Here is a 22,325-nt window from a genome sequence, read left to right as displayed (position 1 = left end):
TTTTAATGTCTTTTATTGGTGATCAATACTTAGCCTATATCCATCTCAAACAATCATTAATCTATAAAAGAGTTACATTCTGCATTTCTGACACTCTTTAAAGGGGTAATTATTTATATTTCTCTTTGCTCTTATCCTTTTGAATAAAGTTATCTGCTTCTGTACAGCTGTGTATGGAGCACCGTCGGGTGGGAAATGCAGAGGGCTACATCCTTGCAACTACAGGGGCGATCGATATCTCAATTAGTTTTTTGGCATTTTAATGTCTTTTATTGGTGATCAATACTTAGCCTATATCCATCTCAAACAATCATTAATCTATAAAAGAGTTACATTCTGCATTTCTGACACTCTTTAAAGGGGTAATTATTTATATTTCTCTTTGCTCTTATCCTTTTGAATAAAGTTATCTGCTTCTGTACAGCTGTGTATGGAGCACCGTCGGGTGGGAAATGCAGAGGGCTACATCCTTGCAACTACAGGGGCGATCGATATCTCAATCAGATACCAGAGTACAGTTTCATTAGGATCAAACTCATTTCCTGGTTGTGCATGAGGCACAGATTGCAATATATGAAACAACAAAGTTGGAATGTTTAAAGCTGGTAAGTCCTCTCTCCCCGATTACAGTTTGTTAATAATGCCGTCAGATCTCAACAACTAATACATTATCTCTTCTTCTACAGTGGGTTCCGCAGGGTCGTGCTGCCCCAATTTCTCATGCCACATTCTCGTGTGATAGCCAGCTGATATATGCCAGTTTCTTGGATGCAACTGTGTGCGTATTCACTGCAGGGCACCTCCATATGCAATGCCGTATTGTTCCTTCAGCTTATCTATCACCCAGTATTAGGTATTTTTTGCTGCTTGCTAACTTGTTTACGGCTTTAATTTAAGATATTCTGCAATACACTATTGAAGACAAAAAAAAACGTCATTTTTCTCATAGTTAAGACTTTCATGACCTAGAATAGTGAAAGTGGTATCACAACAACATCCAGTCCTGAAGTATGAACTGCAACTTATCACTGAAATGGGGGAAAAAACCCTAACTTGTCTATTGGTACAAAGATATCAACCAATGCATGGCTATATTTGAACGTAACGTACATTTAATGCATACAAGAGGACTACAAAATTCACTAACCTAGACCATCTTTCTTAAAAATATTAGATGAATGTTTCGAAAATTTTGCAATCATGTATTTTGTAAAAGCATGTTATTACAATGAAGTGGGGAATCTGATTGCTAGAATTAACATTTTTAGCATCACTGGAATATCCCTCTGAATACTATGTTTCAGGTGTTTGATCTTTGCAACTTCTCAGCATCCCCGTGTCCATCCAATGAGTAAATTTATGTGTCTAATATCCTCAAGAAGTAATGTGAGGATACATAATCAATTCACCAAACAGATTTCACCTCTGATATTTGAAAGTAATTTTTTCAATAACCCTGTCTTTTTTCTGCAGCAGTTCAAGTATCCACCCAGTTGTAGTTGCAGCACATCCAGAAGACCCAAATCAGTTTGCATTAGGTATGTCTGATGGTGGTGTTCTTGTTTTCAAATCACTTGAATCTGAAGGCAAATGGGGCGTCCCTCCACCACTTGAAAATGGTTTTGCAAATGGTGGGCCAGCTGCTCAATCTATTGGAGCTTAAGGCTCCGATCAAGCACCAAGATAACAAAGAAGGCTTGTGTCTTGTTTTATTGGATCTTACCCAAATTTCAGTTTCAGACTAGTCAAAACATGCAGTGTACTAGTTACAGCTTAACATTTTGACTTGGTTTTTACACTGACATTATGCTTTCGTTTGTGGTAAATCTGTTTGCTACAGAACATAATTTAGCTCAATACTCTCCAACAATTCCTCCTCTTAGCTTTCTAATTCGAGTGATTCTTGAGTTGGATTTTGGTAAGTCTCACCTCTTTTTAAGGGTGAGTCCCTTTGACCCGTGACATCTTCTCAACCTCAAGTTATTATAAACACAAAGTGTGTTGTTTCTGGCGTTACTCGTGATTGTTTAAATCATTTTCCCCCTAGATATAGTGCTGATTCAATCGAATACACAGAGAGCCTGATTCTCTGATTTGGATCATGCCAAATCTGAGCTCTTCACGGGAAGATGAACTAATGATATAGATGATTAAACTTGTAGACTAGTAATGGAATATTAGACTATGTACATTTCTAGAGTAACAGGAAACTAGTTTGGATTTTTTGGCTTATGAATCTACAACATTAGTTGGTTGATAAGACAATTAACAGAAACCTATAAGGGAACGTTTTAATATCAACATATAAATGCCGTAAGAGGTGTAGGAAAAAATCATGCACTAGTGTGAGAAAGTGAAGTATACACAATGAGATTTTCTGGTGCATCTCGTTGGTAGATGATATTGTATTTAAGTTATGTACAGTAACGTAGAGAATAGCACGTCATACAAGATTGAACCCACAACTGACTGCTGAACCAAGAACAAAGCACAAAAGTACATCCACAGGATATTTATCCAAACAAAGTTCCTTATGCAACTGTTCATAAGCAACAGAAATGGTACGAAAGCCAAGCCATTCCATGAAATTGTTATTCCACTTGCCAAGGAAATAATCGGTTTCCATATCTGAACCTTAGCCGAACAAGAAAGCTTTCTAAATCCAAACCAGAACTGCCAATGTACCATGATGGAGCAACACCAATTCAGAATTCAGAAGTGGTTGCTATTTCTAACAAATATGTACAAAACCTATTTACCCACCCCCAGTGCCAAGGAAGCTTATCTACACTTCCCCTCATACTGAAGTGCCCAATACGAGAGAAGGCTTCATCTATGGCATGATGAAAAGATCGACCAAGATACACAGAAGAATGACATCTAGCCAAATCTTCAAACAGACAAATTATTTACAATTCAAAAAATAACAGGATTTATTGTTGATCTATGTACAGTAGTTCCCCAGCACTGACTAGGTGGTCAAAACAAGTATCCTTGCATTATCTATTCAGGCCTGTAGTTCACCAGATTTGGGAGCTCAGATGACTGGAGTTTCCTGATGTCATTTGCAGTTACCTTGCAAGATTCCAAGGTAAGTGATTTCAAGTTCTTGAGATGCTTCAAATGTTGCAACCCCATACTTGTTACGCGAGAATTTGAAACATTCAGAGACACCAGCTGTGTCAACCCTGCATTACAGGGTAGACAAAGTCGATTCCGTTAGAAAATTCAGAAATAAAAATGTTTTAGACAGCAACTACTGTCCACTTCGGGGTAAGGGATGCATGGTTTTGAAAAATTCTTAAAAACCCCACGATATAGATACATCAATTGCTATAGCTGCACGGGATAAATAAAGGGAGGAAGAACTAAAGAAAAACCCGGCATAATGTAGCTGGCTAACAGCATACAATTAAAAAAGCCTGAGGGGGAGGATAAGATTAGAGATAATGTCATATGCCCTTTCTCCACACTTGTACAATCAAAGAGAACCAACAAGCCCAAGGTACGGGAGGAAAAGCATAAATAGACATTGAAACAATACCAGAAATCGCTTCCAAGCTCTTATCTGTCAGGTGACTGTTTTGAGAAAGATTTAGCAGTGTCAAGGACGTCAGGTCCTTGATGTTCTTTACACCAGCATCGGTTAAACCTCCACCACAAATTTCCAGGGAACGCAGATTCTTCAAATCTATCAACAGATTTAATTGACCAGAACAATCAGTCAGAATAGAGATGATTAACAGTGATGAAATATACAGTCTGAATTACTCCAGATATAAAAGTATGAATGTAATTTTAGGACTCAATCAACAAAAAAAAGGGGAGGCGAGCATGAACACTTGAAAAAAGTAGAGCAGCATATCAGCATTAACATTTTGTTTCACATGAATAACAAGTCACGATTGGCCACAAGCAACAGGAATGAACTATTTTGCATATCCTTCATATTACCAGCCATAGCACTATAGTTAAAGCCCACACCCTGAAGGGGAATAAACAGGATATAGGGGCAGGGCAGCAGGGGCAAGGGAAGCACCAAAAGTTCCACAGGATGGACTCAGACAGAAGGGAGAGCCTCAAATGTTGCATAAAAGAGACTGATAACACGTACATCGAAGATGGCTTGTTCCAGAATCAGTGATCCTAGCTCCAAAGAGGTCCAAGTGGGTTAGCCCAGTCAAGCCTGCATTTTATAGGAACCATACCAGACAAATCAATTCTAATAAACACAATTCATAATCTAGTAACATAAGTCCTCAAATATTCACTGCTTAAATTATGGAAGGGATTACTTTATGAAATATGTAAGCATTAGCATGACACTACTATAATGCATGAGAAGCAACCTATTTCAACAATTTTTAGAAACCGTAAAAATATTCTTAGGCTTTCAAGTTCAACCAGTAAAAATTGATAGCAAAATAAAGAATATAAGCTGTATAAATCAACTACTAGCGCACCAAGAGTCCAAAGAGAGGGATTCCATTCAATTGATGCCAAGAAGGACATTCACAAGGAGTCAAGTCAAAGGAATCCCAAGACTTGCATTTGAGGTTGAAGAAGTGGGATGTCTTTGAAGAGATCAAGAACAGAGCTTACGAGGATTAGAAGCTCCTTAATGGAGTTTGGAAGATGTAGATGATACAACACTTAACCCGGAGATGGGAGATGACTTGGACCACCAAAAGATGAGTATATAATGGAGTTTGGAAGATGTAGATGATAGTGATACAACACTTAACCCGGAGATGGGAGATGACTTGGACCACCAAAAGATGAGTTTAGAGGCTCTTAGATGTCCACGACTTTGACCTGTAGCCAGAGAAGCGCCAGCTCAATGACCTGAAAGATGTAGGATGACCAGACAACCTGACTAGCTGAAATGGTGATATTACCTTTGTTTTGGACTTCCTCTAGTTTTTCCAGAGAGATGTTTATGGGTCACAAAACCTATTTGAATTAGCCTATAAATAGTTAGTTTCAACATTAGTTGGGAGTTTTTTTGAATCTTAAACTTGTGAGACAAGGTAGACCTCTATGCTCTTTAGTGTCTATCAAAACGTTTCCAAGTGAGTGATTGGCTTGTAGGTTTTCCTCTTGGCTTTGCATCCTTAGTTCATTTGATAGAAATTAAAGAGCTAATTATTTTTATTAATATTAACTTTCGTCTATTTTCCATACTTGGGATCTTTGATGTCAATTTTATCTTAATCTACTACATTTTCCATCCTTACCATTTTTTCTTTTTAATTTATTGTAAATTTGAGTGTTGGCACAGTATTGATTGACGAGATGCGCCAGAGACAAAGATAGACGGGAGGGTTGGAGCAGGCCCTAGAGTTCAAAAGATTCAGGTTGAGCAGGATTCTAGGGCCTGCTCCAATAATATGGGAGCTTGTGCATTGTTGGGCATCATTAGATAATGTTCAAAATTGATTAGGATGTTGAGATCCTTGTTTCAATTGAAAAAAACTAGAGTACATTTGCCGCATTCTTTCCAAACTCCGCAGCTAATTTTGAGAAGAAATTCTGCACTGTTTTGAGTGCAAAATTTTGGGTCTCAAGTCTACTTTGAGCTAATTCTTGCTTCAACAATTCGACTTTGAGGCCTCTGGTTCATGAGGGAAAAAATTGAGATGAAAGTAACCCCAACACTACCATTGTGGGAAAATTCTTACTTGTAAGTGCTGCAAGCCCAGTATCGGTTATTTGGCGTGTGTCCAAATTGAGTGACCTCAAAGAGGATAGCCCACAAAGCTTCTTTAGACCACTGTCAGTGACAACAGTGAATGATAGATTTAAGCTCTCTAGGTTCCTTAACCCTGCACAGTAAAAGAGAGAACAAATTGCATAAGCACAAAACGCAAAGCAGCATCCATTTTTCTAATTATGACATAAGCTTCGCCAAAAGGTACTTCCACAGAGAGTAGTTCAATGTTTTCCCATAAACTAGTATCTATTCACATTTTCCATGGCAATACAGAATGTGGATTTAGATGGGCTTAAAGGAACCAAACCAATTCAGAAATCCTTAGTCATAACATTCAAGTTTCAATAACCATTGTCACTACTCTCAATCTGCATCATGCAGCTTCGACAACATAAATCATGGAACAGGATTTGTTCCAAGAAAGTTTACCCAGATTTGGTTTCCAAGGAGTTATCTTGAATTATTGTAGACATCTTTTAGGCGTGGAGTAAGACCAAAAGTCGGTGCAGTCATAATCCAATTTAACTCTCGACTATAGCCAACAAATTATTTAGTCTCTCTTAGTTTTACCTAAACAAAATTTAATGTGTCCTGGTTCACCCTAAAAAGAAAAAGTAGAAAAGAAAAATAAGACACAATCATCTCATCAGAAGTGGGACGAAACCCAGTACAGCCCAGTTCTTGAATTTCTGAAAGCTTCAACCAGATGAAGAAGAACCAGAATACAGTTCAAATTTCCTACAATAAGCCACAAGAGAAACCTGAGAGATGACGGATCCCATTGTTTCCAACTTCAGTGTCAGACAACTCCAAACTCTTCAGGCAATGAAGACCTGAAACAGAGAACAGCAAAAAAGAGGGAAATTAGAAAATAAAACAAGCTGGAATTGCACAAGTAGTCGAACAAAGTTCCGGAAAACTTTTAAGTATGAATTGATCCAAAGATTGGTCAAGACATCTATTTAAAAAGGGCATAAGATTGTTACCAGATAAGGATAACAGGAAAATACTCTCCAGGGCAAGCAATGACAACTAACATTCAGTTTCCCCTTTTAGTAAACACATTAAAGAAAAAGTTCCAATAATATTAATTTGTGAACGTTGTTTATAAATCAATTGATGTGGGGACTAATAAAAGTCTAACTAGTTTGAAATGAGGCACCGTCGACTGATACTGAGTGAAACACTGACCTGACAAATAAATCAGCCCTTCATCTCTAATCCTACATGAGTCCAGGTTTAAGCTCTCCAAGTATGACAAACCTGCTCAAAGTAAGACAAAAGCTTGTATAAATTTATAACATCAGAACTAAATGCTTTTGTTTCCTTTTTGATAGGTAAAATCCGACTTAAAAGCCTCATGCTAATCAAGTTCAGTATCAAGGACACCAATTAGATTTCATGTTCGGTTTGTTACTCAAGCCCATAAAATAGTAATCTACATGACTACAAAAGAGATGCCAGTGAGGATGGCAGAGGGGGGCAGGCGGAGTACAAATCCCACCATTATTACCCCATTAGTTGCTCTGCATAAGTCATACCAGTTCAATGAAGAAACTAGCAATCCCCTTTCTCCTCCATTTTTGGGGTCGTGGAAGGAAGGGGGGCTGCTTCTTTTTTGGGATTTACAATTCAACAATCATAATACCTCCTCACTCAGAACTAAGACTTGATAAGCAGAAGGCATACAAATTTATCAAATGACATCCACAATCTCTAACCACCTTGTATATCCATTCAAAATCTCCACACAACTACTCAGTAAAGTTATATCCATCCTCAAGACAATCATAACTATAAAGATATGGCACCTAGGCCTAACTCAACCCCAAAAGCTAGCTCATGAGGGAAGGATTGCCCAAGTCCATATAAGCAGATAACCAATCCATTCCCCAACCAATGTGGGACTTTTACCCACTCTTAACAATAACCAACCATCACTTTCATTCAAGCTATGAAACAAGAAATAAAGTTCTCCAGAAAAGAACACTGGATGTTATTCCATCAAGAGACATTAAGCCTCCATAAAGCTACAGTGGAACCAGAAGAAGCAGGGAATGTCCTAACCAAGTGAAAGAAGTACACAAAAACAAGATCACCTTTCAGGTGCACAAGAATGTCATCTGTGATCTCATTGAATCCCAAATTCAGTACTTTCAAGCTCTGCAAACCTACATAAGAATGGCAAATGATGTACACGAGTAAAATTCAATTTTTGAAAATCATGATCAGCAATCAATGACTCATGACTCTGAAATGATGTGTCAAGTTAAATGATAAGAGCAGATAGATAAATAATAAAATATGAACTCACTTGAAAACTTCTCACATCCATCATCAGTCAAACAACATCTGCTCAGGTTTAAATATAGCAGAGTATGAAGAGCTGCAGCAACAGAAAAAGGAGATGTCATAAACCAATCTAAAAAATGGAAAGGTGGCAAAGGACACAAGCATTTTCCACAATAGAGGGTTTCTCAGATTTGGGAAAGCCTCCTCACTACTGTGATTTTAACATCGATCGGACTTGTAAACACGTATAGTAATTGGAGTTGCCAGGTAGTAACTGATTCCCTGGTGATGCTATTTTTCCAATACAAGTTAATTTCGTTGAGACAATACCAGAGAGAGACTCCAGGCACGCTGCAGTAACAGGGCAACCCTCCATATTCAACAGAGTAAGCTTTTCTAGAGCTGACCAAGAGCAAAAGAAACAACAAAAGCTTCATTACCGAAAGCATAATGTCGCAATGAATAAGGAAAAATATTAGTGCAGAATACCACATATGTAACAGGGAAATGGAATGAAGATACGTGCTCTGACTGGCTCTATTCAATTTATGATGTAGCAAATGGAGTCCTTAAATAGACCAGAAAAACAAACATGAACTCCCACTCTCCAACAGAACTGAGGTGGTCTAAATCTTCATACCCAGTTATTACTACTCTGCAGCTTGGGACAAAATAGGACACCAATCCAACTAAAAACTTCAGACGCTGACAGACAACTTCATCTTCAGTACTGTTAAAAGTAGCTGTATACAAACTGAAAACAACACTGTGCCGCAGCCTTGTGCTGTGCCGCGACCGGCAGCTGCAAAGCTAGCCAGCTAATGTGTGGCATTAAAGAGCCGAGGGTAATACATGCATATAAGATAATTAGAAAGGCAGATCACTTCACTGATCCCTCGCAGAGAAGTTGAAAAGGGTATTTTATCACATACAACTCGCCAGCTTCTCAACTAGACGTCGATTTGTATATTCTGCAGTATACTTGGGTTTTATACAAAAAATTATTTAGGTTTTCATTAACTCATTAAAAATGCTAGCATTTGACTTAAAAAATGATATGGCTAGTATACTATAGACAGATGTTTCCCTCTCGATAAGGTAAACAACTTTATTAACGTGGGACAACCCCATATAGAAGCTGTGTGACTCCCTCTCAGTGCCACTTTAAATTGTTCCTTAAATATCACTATCTAATAGTGACTGTCCTAGGATAAAAATAATTATCAATTTTTAGAGATCCTAGAATTTATAGGGTAAGGTCTGTGTACATCCTACCCTGCCAGACCCCATATGTAGGATTATATTAGGTATGTTGTTGTTGTTGTTGTTAGAGATCCTAGAATGCACAGGTCTAATCTTGATATACAGTACTCATAATTGATAAAAATATAGCGAAAGACCTCTATATGCCTGCATTTATATAATATTTCTCCAAGATTACACTTGAAAGCTAATCTAAGGTAGCAATTAAACCTTAGGTGGTCAAAACCTTGCACTAAGATAAAATGCAGGGTTACCTCTCAACACTTTAACATGAAAAAGAAACCTTGTTTTTCAGGAGCCAAAAACGGATAATATTAGTATTTTTTACAAGGATACCATCTACCCAAGTAGCAAGTAGTCTACAAGAATTTCATTCAGATATCATCGACAAGGGAGTAGATGTAACTCTCTCAGGTACCACATAGTCCTTCCTGGTATAGATTCATCAGTTCTACAACTAAAAATAAAGCATAAAGAAACTAAACTAAGACTATTAGCAGAAACAGATTAAAGCACTTTATGAAGTATAAACATTATAGATAGTTCAATACCCAATGGCCAACTCCCAAACCCCACATAGAAATACCTTAAATTGCAAACCTGAGGTAATAATCAGATGGGACCTTATATGTCCAGAACTGCTAGGTTGAGAGAAAAGGATATCCCTTTGTCATCTCCATGTAGTAAGGGCAGGGGACATTAGGTGAGAACAAACATTATTCAAGATGGGAAGAGTATGTACCTTTCAGAAAAGTAACACCATAATCTGTGACTTTACTGGATGAAATTTGCAATCCTTTCAGGTTTGCCAGGCCTGAAATATGAACACAAAATGACTTTATCACTAGAAACAAAAAATAATTCAGCACAAATATTATACAAGTAAAAAGCTAGCTGACTTCCTCTCTATCTCATGAAAAGTAAACCTTTTGGGCATGATGTGTTGTGTTAAGTGATAATTAGTTTTCACCATCACAAGGAAAGAAAATTAAAGAGCAGTAACACTGGTCTCCAAGGTTTGCATCCACTTCATACACAATATTCAGCACAAATATTTACAAGTACAAAGCTCGCAGACTTTCTATCTCATGAAAAGTTTTAACTTTTTGTGCATGATGTGTTATGTTAAGTGATTATTAATTTTCACCATCACAAAGAAAGAAAATTGAAGAGCAGTAACACTGGTCTCAAAGGTTTGCATCCACTTTTACCATGAAACAAAGTGCAATATTGTTTACCAAAAAAAAACAGTGCAATATTGTAAGCACACAATTTTGTGTTTTCACAAGGATTAATACCAAAAGGCTAGGACAAGGAGCATCTCAGACGGAAATCAAGCAGTTCTCCCAAAAAAAAATGTCTCTCTTTCTTCTATTCAAAGCAGCTTTAGTATATCATACTGTTGCTATATCCAAAAAGGCCCGTTTCTGGTAGGAAAGAAATGAATAGTCCCATAAACAAATCATAAAAGTTTTGAGGTGAAATATCAAAACCACTATGCCACTATCACTTATATGGATTAAGAAAGAACGTTCCAAATGTAGATTTACAGCAAGGAAAACAATAAACTATCATAAAAGAAGATACGAACTTTCCAATATAATTTCTTTTGAAGATAAAAACATCCCCATATAATTATATTGTAATTTTCTAATCCTCACTGCTCCTGTCTTGATATATAAATAGAAGCACATATCCAAAAGAAACTCGCATACTTAAAGATCTGTTATTTTTTCCAATTTGACAAAGCATATGCATTGATAGAGGGTGTCCACAGCATCAATAACTTCAAAGAATAAACAACTCATTGTGATTGACAACGGAAAAGGAGGCTCAGACTTTCAGTTCGTTAACTATAGCGCTTCCAAATCCAAATAATCATCAAATTTTCAGTAATAGCAACCACATCTTGAGGCTTGATTTCTGCCCACCTTTTGTCAAATTATTTCCCCTATTTACTGTCTTCTAGTTCACAGAGATATTAGGTTAATAGCAGAACCAGGCAGGCATACCTGCAAGAGGTTTCATATCCGAATCGGCGATGCAGTTGCAACAATTGAGGTTAAGAGATTCAAGCTTTGCTAGACCTGCCACAAATAAAAATCTTAGGATCAAGTTGAGTATATTTCTACAGAGAAACCTAGGGGAGGAAATCATGGTTTCGTTAAAATTAAATATAGGGCCCATTTGGCCATGAGAATTTTTCACTAATTTTTGAACTACTTTTTTTACTTAATTTGAAAATCAACGTTTGATCATGAAATTTTCAAATACAACTTGAAGTTGTATTTGGAATTTGAAGCACACTCAAAACCTTGTTTTCACTTTTGCTATATATATTATTTATTTTGACAACCGTGGCATCCGGGCGTTCCTCAACTAATTCTACGGAATACGTACCACCTGCCACCTTCCACCAGCTAGGTTGGGTAACTGTCCACCTATGTTAAAACAAATGGAAGTGGTTTTTCTTAATTGAAAATTGAACCTGAGACATCATGGTGTTCAACTCACATCAGTGACCACTAGGCTACACCCTTGGGTGACACTTTCACTATATTTTTCCTTTTCAAAATTTACCCTAAACTTTCACTATATTTTTCTTTTCCAAATTTTACCCTAAACTTTTTATTTATATAAAAATGATCCTATTAGATTATATTTTATGTTTAAATCATATTTAATGTTTTTTTTTAGGAAAAGTACATCCAAACAACTAAATATTAATTGCAAAAATTATAAACCAAATACAACATCTTTATCTTCATCTTCAACTTTAAAAATTCCAAATAAATTGAAAAATATTTGTAATAGTATGTAGTAGCTCGTATATGGGATCTAATCTATAACATTATGTGACTATTTATTTGAGATATTAGTCTTATAGAGCAAATTTGACGGTATATTTCAGGTAAATTAGTCAAGTAGGGTAATTTTTTTCTAGTTTTTAGAATTTGGAGGTATAAACCATATTTAGAACCAATATATTCAAATTCTAAATATTCTTTACAAAAAGTATGCCAAACATAACTACTACAACCTCAAAAATTTCAAATAAAATGAAAAAAAAATGGTTTTCAGGGCAAAATGCCCCCAGTGCGTGTAGAAGACTCGATGCAATTCGTAGAGACTAATACACGTGTAGATTCTCTACTTTCTAGTATACTTCTTGCATTGATGACTGCACATCAAGGGCTATAATTTGGTTATATTTGTGTTATTATTATTAATCATTTGCAAGTAATTTCAGTGATTTATTTGAGAACTCACCTGTGTTCTGTGATATTTAGGCAAATTGTAAACTCAAGTGTTAGAAGAAAAAGGTGAAAAGGCCCGAGAAAAAGAAAAATATATTGAAGGAAGGTAGTTGACTCGTAAAGGAGATATTGTTTAAGTCAAGTTGCGTTAATTAATGAAGATTCAAGCAAGAAATATAGGGAATTAGATTTTGGAGCAACAATCTCAATCAAGAATCACTTGACTCAACTTCAACAGAGTACAACTCTCAATCAATAAGGAACTTGATCATACTTCTTGAAAAGTACAACACCCACAGCACACTCTTGAGATCTAAATAAGGAACATGTAGAAAGCTATCACCCACAGCACAGTCTTGAGATCTAAATAAGAAACATGTAGAAAGCTAACACAATCAATTTTATATTACCATCATAAAGGTTGTTATTTTGCCGTTCATCAAATCTTACACCCAATATCAGTCACATCACATATAAAGAACGAGAAGCTTTTAGGATTGAGTTAAGACTCAAGATCCATTTCTAACATAGTATCCATTTCTAACATAGTATCAAAGCAGGCGGAGGTCTCATTGTCTGCCATTATAAAAAAAAAATCCACGTGTTTGGCCCATGAAAGAAGTGTTAGTCCCACACATGGTAAGGCGTGTTGAGAATATAATTTAGTAAATAAAAGTTTACTATATGCGTACCATAGACCCTTGTGGTCCGCCCCTTCTCAGGACCCCGCGCATAGTGGGAACTTAATTTACCGAGCTACCTTTTTAAAAGTGTACTATCTCTAATAGCTTAAACTTTTAGATGACATAGCCACACATTTCAACATGGTACCGGAGTAGGATCCATCCCAATTATTATGAATCGATGTTGGGCCCTCCCCCATATTAAATTTTGCCCACACACCAGATGTCCAGACCTTGGCGTGAGGTGAGGTGTTGAGAGTCCCACATTGGATGAAAAATGGATGGATGATTCCTTATATAGACTTGGGCAATCTTCCCCTCTTGAGCTAGCTTTTGGGATTTAATTAAGCCTAGATACATTTATTTGTTTCAAAATTAGATTTGATATTTTATTGATAAATGGAAAGGACTACCCTACACAAGATATATACAACTGGTTTCAGACTCCTCCAAAAATCCTATATGATCCATCTATACACAGAAAAATAATGCCCAACGTTAAAAGAAAATGGAGCTTGAACCGTCATACAGGAAGTTTAGCCATTCGAAGTGTTGGAAGCAAGAATTTCAACAACCAAATTAAAACCACAAAGTTTTCATGGAAAGTACAACTGCAACAAAACTTTGGATTTTCAAGCTTGAAATTGCAGAGGGTGCTGAACAGACTATAGATAGTGGAGCACCATTAGGAAGAAAAACAAACCTTTAAGATGAACCATTCCCCCGTGAATTTTTGGGCACCTCTCCAAATCTAGTTTCACCAAGTTAATTAACCCAGACAGCGCACTCATCCCTTGAGCAGTAAGTGCACTATTCCTCCTAAAACCCACCGTTGTCAAGTTTGTTAGACCTGAAATCATTGTGTAATTAGCAGTGACTTCACAAATACAAAAGGAAAAGGATTATTAGGGTGGGTGGTGGAGGGGGGGGATATAATTGGATCATAATATTCCAACAGATTTGTGTAGATAGCATTTGTATTTGTAAAGCAGCACAAGTGAATATAAAACCAAATGAATAAAAGAAACTTCTATCTATCTATAAAATAATTTGTAAGACGACCACATGTAGCTGTGAAATCAAACCAATAAATTGTTTTTAGATTATGCAGCTCAAAAAGTACTCAGTATTACTATGGAAAAACTTCAAGTTAATTAAAATTTTCTCCTGCAAAGTTTATCAACAACTAGATCCACTAGAAAATATAACAGCCCATTTTCATCCAGCAGTTCAAGGAGTAAGCCTTCCATCTTTAACTTTTTGCCTTTTTATGTTTTGTTCTTTTCATTTCTGTCCTCTCCCTATCACTGCTAAAGGAGTTGTGCTTTGAATGAGCTCTCTAAGGCTTAACTACATTCCTCCTGTAAGACGGCACATCGTAGGAGAGAGAATATTTACCACTGATATTTTCCACTCCACGGTCAGTAATCTGGTCACAATAATTAAGATTTAGTGCTTGCAGATTTTTGCACTCTTTGAGATTAGTCAGTCCAGGATCTGTGACATCAGACCCCGACAGATCTAGGGAAAGTAGAGATAAACCCTGTGAAGAGATGACATCCATCCAACGGTCATTCAGACCAGGATATTCTCCCATATTCAGATCCTGTAATGCAAAAATCACTTAATCAAGAGTTTGTCTAACCTCAAAGTCACATAAAAGAATCAGATGCCACAATACCCTTTATATAGTTGTTCACTCTATTTTAGACAAAACAAGCATGAAGATACCTGAAGAGCACAATCTCTAAATGCTTCAAAAGAGACATCTGTAAGACGCTGCGAGCAAACCAATTCATCAAAGATCTGCTGAGTTATATCCCTAGGCAATACAGAGAAGGTACTGTATTTATTGATGTCCTGTAACACGAGTGCAGGAGAAATCAGTTCGCAAAATAGAGGCCAGGTTCGCCTGATAAATCATTTTAATGGGAAGACATACTTCACAAACTCTATGAATACACAATTCCATGAGAGATGGGCATTTTCCTTTTCCCTGTTTAGCATCTGCTCCTCGAGAAAATGAAGTTCCCAACCATTTTGAACTTGCGCTTTTGGAGTATCGTCCAGAAACTCCTCTATGTAGGCTATCCTCACTGACCTGCTGGTCACGCTTCCTAGAACATGCTCCTCCCATTTGATATAGTGTTGGACTTTCTTTATGTCAGCAAAACTGCAGATTATAGCTGGAGCAGCAATCCATGGGGTGTACTAAATTTCAGGTTGCCTCTGATACCCTGCAAGCCAACAACACCATGAAAGCCTTAGACTGATCTCCAGAGATCTTTCTAATTATGCAAGTGAATTAAGACAAAAGCTTAAAACTAGAAACGATGGGACACGTGATAGTGGATCAATAAGGCAATAAGCAGCCATATCAGCACCTGCAGGATGATGACAAAATCATGCACATCTTATTGGGGAAAAATGGCCACACCAACAGAATGAAATACTTGACGTCTTTAGAGAATCCATAAATAAAGGAAAAATGACTACACCTGCATATTACTATTTGCATATGTATAGATACAGGCACCAACATCTGATGAGACTGTACAATATTGAAGGACACTGGATAACATGTCTAAAAATGAAGAACAAACTCTGAAAGACTTATTCAAGTGACTGCACGATGCAGACTTTTTGCCAAAACAAACGGACATGTTATTACTGATTTATCTTTTACTGATAAGTTGCAATGGAATCTTATTTCTCACACTAGATGTATCTAAAAAAGACAAATAACTTTCAAGAAATTTCAAGCACTTTGCAAAAGATGATTCCTTGTGAAGTAATAGTGTAGATGATGGCCCAAGAATAGATGAGGAACCTGAAAGCTACAAACACAGAATACGCCCAAAAGTGAGAACACAAGGAAGAGAGACATAACAAAGTCGCACATACTAGAGCTGCTCACTCACAGAACACAAGGAAGAACATTTAGACATTAACAGAGTACTCAGAGCATTGAACGTAATTGAAAACTCATGATATATGTTAAGTCCAAAGTTTTATTTTCCACATAAAAGAAACCAGCTGCTTATTAGGACACTCCTGAAGTAGAAAGCATCTTTTTTAAAATGAAAAGATTTATCATATTACCCCAAAAGGATGAATCCACACTATTTTACCTTTGTTGATAAAACCTCTGGTACAAAGAAGAAAATGGTACAACAACTGCATTTTAAAAAAACAATGTTTATCATTCATGAAATACTTCTAAATTACAGCTTGATGTATTTTAATAAAATTTTCAATGCGATTTCAACCAATCAAAACCACACACATTTAGAAGCATGTAGATATACCGTATTTCTGCGCAAATATGTATACTAAGGACAACTGAATTTCCTTTTTCACCTAAATATATGTTGTTCCACAGTAAATCAGAGAAACATTAAGCTGCGAACTTTTTCAATCACTCACTAACATAAAAGATTAGTATTTAGATGTTGATTAAACTCTAGAAAATCCACTTTAGAACGTTTCAGGTCGAAGAAAGCTTAAGGTTCATTGTGAGAGACCATTATTTTTCTCTCTTCCCCTTCTCTTTTTTTTTCCCCCTTACCTACCCCCTAATTTACATTTTTTAAGCGTAACGATACCTCGCACTCACAGTTGGATGATTAGTCCAGAAGAAAACATCTCCCGAAAACTTACTACTACTAAATAAAAACATAATTAGTGGAAAAAATCCAGTTAATTAATAAAAACACAATATACAATTATTGATAGCAGATTATCGTATATGCACCTAAAAATTACATCTCTAAAATCAAGCTAAAGACAAAAAGATGAAGATGATAATGAAGAATTGAATAGGAAGAAGTAGAGAAATTCCATCAACACTAACAGGAGCCGATGACAATATCACAGCAAAACTCACACAAGGCTTGTAACAGAAGATCATCAACTCAACAGACGATAAATTATATGAAATTGAATAAACAGAAGTAGAAAATCAAGACTTCACGTCTCGATCATATCAACGATCACTATTCATGGAAACTCTTGAGAGAGAGAGAGGAACATGGAGAAGATGAGGGTAAGAAGGAACTGGAAAGTGGAAGAAGTAGAAAGAGGCGTCAAGCCGAACCAGAGTCCGAACCAACGGATTAGATCCACGTGTGAGGAAATTAGGTTTGGTTAAGTAGCTTTGTAGGGATGAGATAAGAGAGGGGGCACGTTCGGTGTGGGTCCCATGGGTAGTTTTCCTTTATGAGCCTTGCTTTATCCATTTGAGTCTGATTGGGTCCCACATATTGGAAGATAGTGTACGCAATGTGTTGTTTTTCAATTACCAAACAAAGTGCAAAAGGTTTCTTAAATGCCTTTCTTAATCCGGTGGTCCTTCGGCCGGACTTGTTTATTAAATATTATCTTATTTGATCATAATCATGATTTAGAAGCAATCAAATTGTTAACAATCAAACACCATTCTAATTATGAGTTTAAAGTGTTTAACTCATATATATTACTCTTTCGAAAATGGTACATTTTGAACTTTACAGGCTCTTTAAAATACTCATAATAATTAATATAGGAAAAAAGATTTTGATATACCCTTTAATTTTATAATTTAGAACTGATATAGTTTTTTTTTATGAAAGTAGTTCATATATACTTTCTGTTACACAAATAATTCGCATATACCAACTGTTATAAAAGTAACTCACATATACCTTCATCGTTACAAAAATGACTCACATATGCCATTTTCATCTTATGAAAGTGGGAAAAAAAATTAAGTTTAAAATAAATTCATGTATGGGTATTTATTTTTTTGAGAAAGTAAAAAAATAAAATAAAAATATATCCATACATGAATTTTTTCTAACAAATTTTAGGGGTATATTTAATCTTTTTCACACATGAATTGATTATTATTATTTTAGTTTCTTATTCTTATTTCATTTTTTCTTTTATTCTTTTGGGTAAAAATGAGATAAAAAAAAGTAAGAAAAAAGTTAAAAACTATTTTTTTTCTACACTTATATTGTAATTTAAAACTATTTTTTAACTTATTATTAAAAAAAATAGGTGTAAATATTTTTTAAATGATCTTAGGTGAACTCTTTAATTATTTTGAAATGTTACCCAACCTTTACCCCCAATAATTTGCCCATTAATAGACAAGTTTCTAAGTCATGTCAAGGTTTATTCTAATAGCAGGCGGTTCTTGAGAATTTTCTCTTATGATTTATGATTAATAATAGTCTGCCTTCATCCTGATTGACTTGGGTCATTTGCACATTCACACTTATTTTGTGTTGATCATTATTTTGTTCAGAATTTTGACGATTAAATTTCTCTATAAATGAAAAAGGTTACTTCGAAATGATTTGAAATTTTTTGTATTTGGCTTTGTTTGTCACCTGAATCCTTTTATTTATGACTTTACCAAATAAACACTTAAAGTTATTAAAACATGTTCTTTTAAACCTCTTTGACCATTGACCATACTTATATGACGTTTATTTGCTGAATCGAATGAAATGCGTGATTACACGCGTTTAAAAGCACGTGAAGACAATTTTAATTAAAAAATATTAAAATTAAAAAGAAAAATATAATATTTAATAAAAAGAAAAGAGAAAAATTCTCAATCTTTCCATTCCCATTTTCTGTTCCTCTTCTTCTTCTTCCTCGTTGCCGCTGTGGCCATTTCCACCCACCCTCCTCCCTCCCCCACTTCTTCTTCAGTTTTTAACTTCTTCTTCGGTTTTTATTTTTCTCCATCCTTTTTCTATCATCTACTTGTTTCTCTATTCTTCTCTCCTAACACAAAAGATTTACAAGAGAAAAAAAAAGTAACAAAGAAGAGAGAAAAGAAGATTTAAATAGCAAATAGATGAAAAGGTTTAGAAGAGAGAAAAAAAGGAAGTTTGAAAAAGATTAAGATTTATTCTAGTTAATTAAAGAAATCAAGAAAGAAAAGGAAGATAAACTTTTACTCCAATTCAGTTTCAACCAAACAATTCGCCGACGGTGACTAACTTTGAATAAAGTAGCCGGAGAGACATTTTTTTCGGTGAATCAGTTTCACAAGGTTAATTTTGGAGATGAATTTGAGATTATTTTTTTTAGAAAATAGTATTTGTAATGATAAAAATGATATGACAATTTTTATCCATGTGGCAATTTTTTTGTAATGTGGATAGTGATGTGTTATCCATATCAGCGCGATTGAAAGACGTTCATGGTCAGAGGGGTTTGAAAGAACGCGTTTTAATAACTTTAAGTGGTCACTTGGCAAAGAGCCCGTTTGGATGGACTTAAAAAAGTAACTTTTATGTATGAAGTGCTGAAAGTTATTTTTATAAATAAACAGTTGAGTGTTTGAATAAAAGTGCTTATGTTGAAAATAAGTGTTTTAATTTTAGGGTTAAAAGAATAAAAATGGTAGTGAATTTAGTTAAAATATAAGGGATATAAAAGTAATTTCCATGGTCAAACAAAATGGCTTTAAGCACTTAGAAAAATAAAGTTAGAAATCCTAATTTTTCATTTTTGACTGACTTTAAGAACTTTATGGCTTAAAGTTAGCATTAGGCAAACACGTTCAAAAGCTAAAAAGGGGTTTTAAGTTGGTCAAAACCAACTTAAAGCCCATCCAAACGGGCTCAAAGTCATGAGTAGAAGGGTTCAGGTGACAAATGGAGTCAAATACAAAAATCTCTCAGGTCTGTCTTTTGTTTATTAAGGTAAAATATATTTTTTACCTTAATAAACAAAATAGTCTTATTTTGTGTTAGTCATTATTTTGTTTATTAAGGTAAAAAAACAACTTTTTGTAAAACATAAATTTATATATTTTTTTTTATTATAATGTCCTACGAATTATATTCACTTTCTTAAAATATGTAGTTCAATTGCTAAGGGTAAAATATATGCCTTATCTAACCTCTTTTATGTTTTTATTGAGCCGAGAGTCTTTCAAAAACAGTCATCCTACCTTGCTAGGAGTCAGGTCTGAGTACACTTTACCCTCCCCAGACCCCACGTTGTGAAATTTCACTGGATTGTTATTGTTGTAATTGCTAAGGGTAAGAATTAAACATAAGCTCATTTAAAAGATAACAATTTTAGTTTTTTGCTTGAAAGTTCTAAACAAAAAGGTTTCAATTTTTATTTATTTTTTTATTTTGTAATTCTTGATTTTCATCCGACCAAGAAACTTTTCAATGTGTTGCAAAAAAATAAAAATGAAAAAACATCATTTAACTATTTTTTATTAATAGTGAAAAAAAATCAAAACAAGGTCGTCAATTTTTTAGAACAAAAATCACAAGTCGATGATTGGATTGAGATAGAGTATTGATTTGTTGGCACTTAATATCAGTGCGTAATTAGCATCATCCTTGATTAGATAGTCATAAATGTTGTGTTTAATTTGGAACAATCATTAAAAAAACATGTTTGTAATTAAAAAAAATTAATATTTTAAAAAAGAAAAAATTGTGTATCTATAAATCTACATTATATTAAAAGGGATTAATTAGTCAAATTAATATTAAGCTAAGCAATAAATTAATGAAAATATATACATCTTCTATAATTAAATTGATTGATACAAATGCTAAATGTGAGTTGGTTCCTAACAAAAAAAAAACAAGTTATTTTATCATATTTTTTTTAAAAAAAATTATTGCGTTCTTCTCGTTAAACTACTTATGAAATAAGTGGCAATGTTGAAGAGAAAGTTAATTAAATTGCTTGGAATGATATCATCATATAAAGTATTTCTTAAATATTTACGAAAAAAATTATGATATAATGAACAAAAGAGAGAGGATATTATAAGAAATAACAAATAGCAATGATTTTAATTTTTAGATAGATATGATATTTCAGAAATTTGAAGTATGATATTTACTGTTAATCTCTTGATTATATCACAAGATTTATTTGTTGATAGTAAAAAATATAAAACCCTTTTTATTTTCTTAAACTAGTAATAATAATATCATAATTATTTTTTCTTCTTATAACAATAATTAAATGAAAGCATACTTAAATGAAGTGACACAAATAATAAAAACTCTTTACATGAAATTTTAGCCTAATAAGTATTATTATACACTTTAACATTGTATTTTTGTACTTCTTGAAATTAAAGTAATATTTCAAAAGTATGTGCTAGTAAAAGAGTGTGAGTAACTTTTCTCCCTTTGCAATTTCTTTTTGTGTGGGGCTTCAAAAAGGAACTTTATTAGTATTTTTTTTTTCAATCAGGATTTGGAGCTCGTGGAGGCTCAATTAAATTTATTTGGGGTAGCCAATGATCTAAGAGAGTTAGCAGTGCAAAGATACTCAAAAATGGTATGCGCACATAAAAAGCCGTTGGACGGTGTCTTTCTCTGTTTTGTTCCTTCCTCGACAAGCTTGGGAGTTTCTTGATGTAAGCTCCCTGGGTACGTTTCTGGAGTTTATGTAAATGCCCTATCTTCAAAGGGAGCTGCTGACTTAAGGTATCCCCTGATCCGAGGGTGAGCTAGAATTGCGTATAGTGAAGAGGAAAGGAAGAAGTCATTGTAAAGGAAGACGATATTTACCATCCCCTGTCTGCCTAAAGGCTTATTGGTAGCTCTTAGGTTCTCTGTCAATAGAGTGATTGTCAAAACCTAGGTATGTTTTCGGAGAATAATAAGAAGAGACAGTTGTAGTTTTTAGAGACTATCCTCTGCAGATGTAGCTACGTGGAAACCAGCTGCTTAAAGACAATCCCCTAACCATTCCGCTAACAGAGATCTCCTATCTCCTTCGGACCCTCTACCTCTATTTTCCTTCCGCTCATAAAGAGCCTTCCAGCAAGGAGAAAGAGATAAAGAAGAAAATTCTCAAATTCCCACAAATGGTTTGAATAAGCATTCCCTAGAGAGGGAATGTTGGATGAGACATTATTTGGCCTTCTTTCAGGAGTTGTAGATAGTATCACCTTTAGCTGATAGCTAGCAAAAAAGTTATCCCCTATCAACTATGCTCTCTACCTTCTCACGGTGGGATGGAAACAAGAGAGGTCAACTGGAGTTGAAGCCAAAAGACGGGGCTGAGAATCTGTGATCGATCCGAAGAACCACTCCCAAATACGATTCTGCTCCCCTTTCGTACTACCAT

The 22,325-nt window shown here is 35.1% G+C and overlaps 1 protein-coding gene across 6 annotated transcripts; it reads right to left on the bottom strand.

Moving 5' to 3' along the window:
* Positions 1–2,346: 2,346 nt before the first annotated feature.
* On the bottom strand, positions 2,347–17,260 carry LOC129893963 (uncharacterized). 6 transcript variants are annotated; one of them, XM_055969424.1, is made up of 17 exons: positions 17,062–17,260; positions 16,311–16,385; positions 15,151–15,445; positions 14,940–15,068; positions 14,607–14,814; positions 13,912–14,058; positions 11,281–11,355; positions 10,011–10,082; positions 8,336–8,407; positions 8,028–8,099; positions 7,813–7,884; positions 6,905–6,976; positions 6,475–6,546; positions 5,682–5,825; positions 4,115–4,186; positions 3,545–3,691; positions 2,347–3,188 (listed from the first exon to the last, which is right to left on the bottom strand). In XM_055969424.1, the coding sequence occupies exons 3-17, from the start codon at positions 15,343–15,345 to the stop codon at positions 3,004–3,006; spliced, it is 1,734 nt and encodes a 577-aa protein (XP_055825399.1). In that variant the 5' UTR covers positions 15,346–15,445; positions 16,311–16,385; positions 17,062–17,260; the 3' UTR covers positions 2,347–3,003. The 6 variants fall into 6 exon arrangements, with proteins under 6 accessions (XP_055825399.1, XP_055825396.1, XP_055825400.1 ...); XM_055969421.1 differs by having other exon boundaries at positions 16,340–16,385; XM_055969425.1 differs by having other exon boundaries at positions 17,095–17,260.
* Positions 17,261–22,325: the final 5,065 nt, after the last annotated feature.

This window comes from Solanum dulcamara, chromosome 7 (genome assembly GCF_947179165.1).
Source record: "Solanum dulcamara chromosome 7, daSolDulc1.2, whole genome shotgun sequence".
NCBI classification, from domain to species: Eukaryota; Viridiplantae; Streptophyta; class Magnoliopsida; order Solanales; family Solanaceae; genus Solanum; species Solanum dulcamara.
The sequence above is the reverse complement of the archived record's forward strand: the minus strand, read 5'-3'. Positions and strand labels throughout refer to the sequence as shown.

Bases quoted from the DNA above. Each gene is read 5' to 3' on its own strand.
- LOC129893963 (XM_055969424.1), bottom strand. From the start codon at position 15,345: ATGGGAGGAGCATGTTCTAGGAAGCGTGACCAGCAGGTCAGTGAGGAT. The intron at 8,408-10,010 runs GTACATACTCTT...GCTCTTGGTCAG, and splicing joins TGGTGTTACTTTTCTGAAAG to CTCTAGAAAAGCTTACTCTG. The intron at 6,547-6,904 runs GTCAGTGTTTCA...TCTCTGTTTCAG, and splicing joins AGGGCTGATTTATTTGTCAG to GTCTTCATTGCCTGAAGAGT.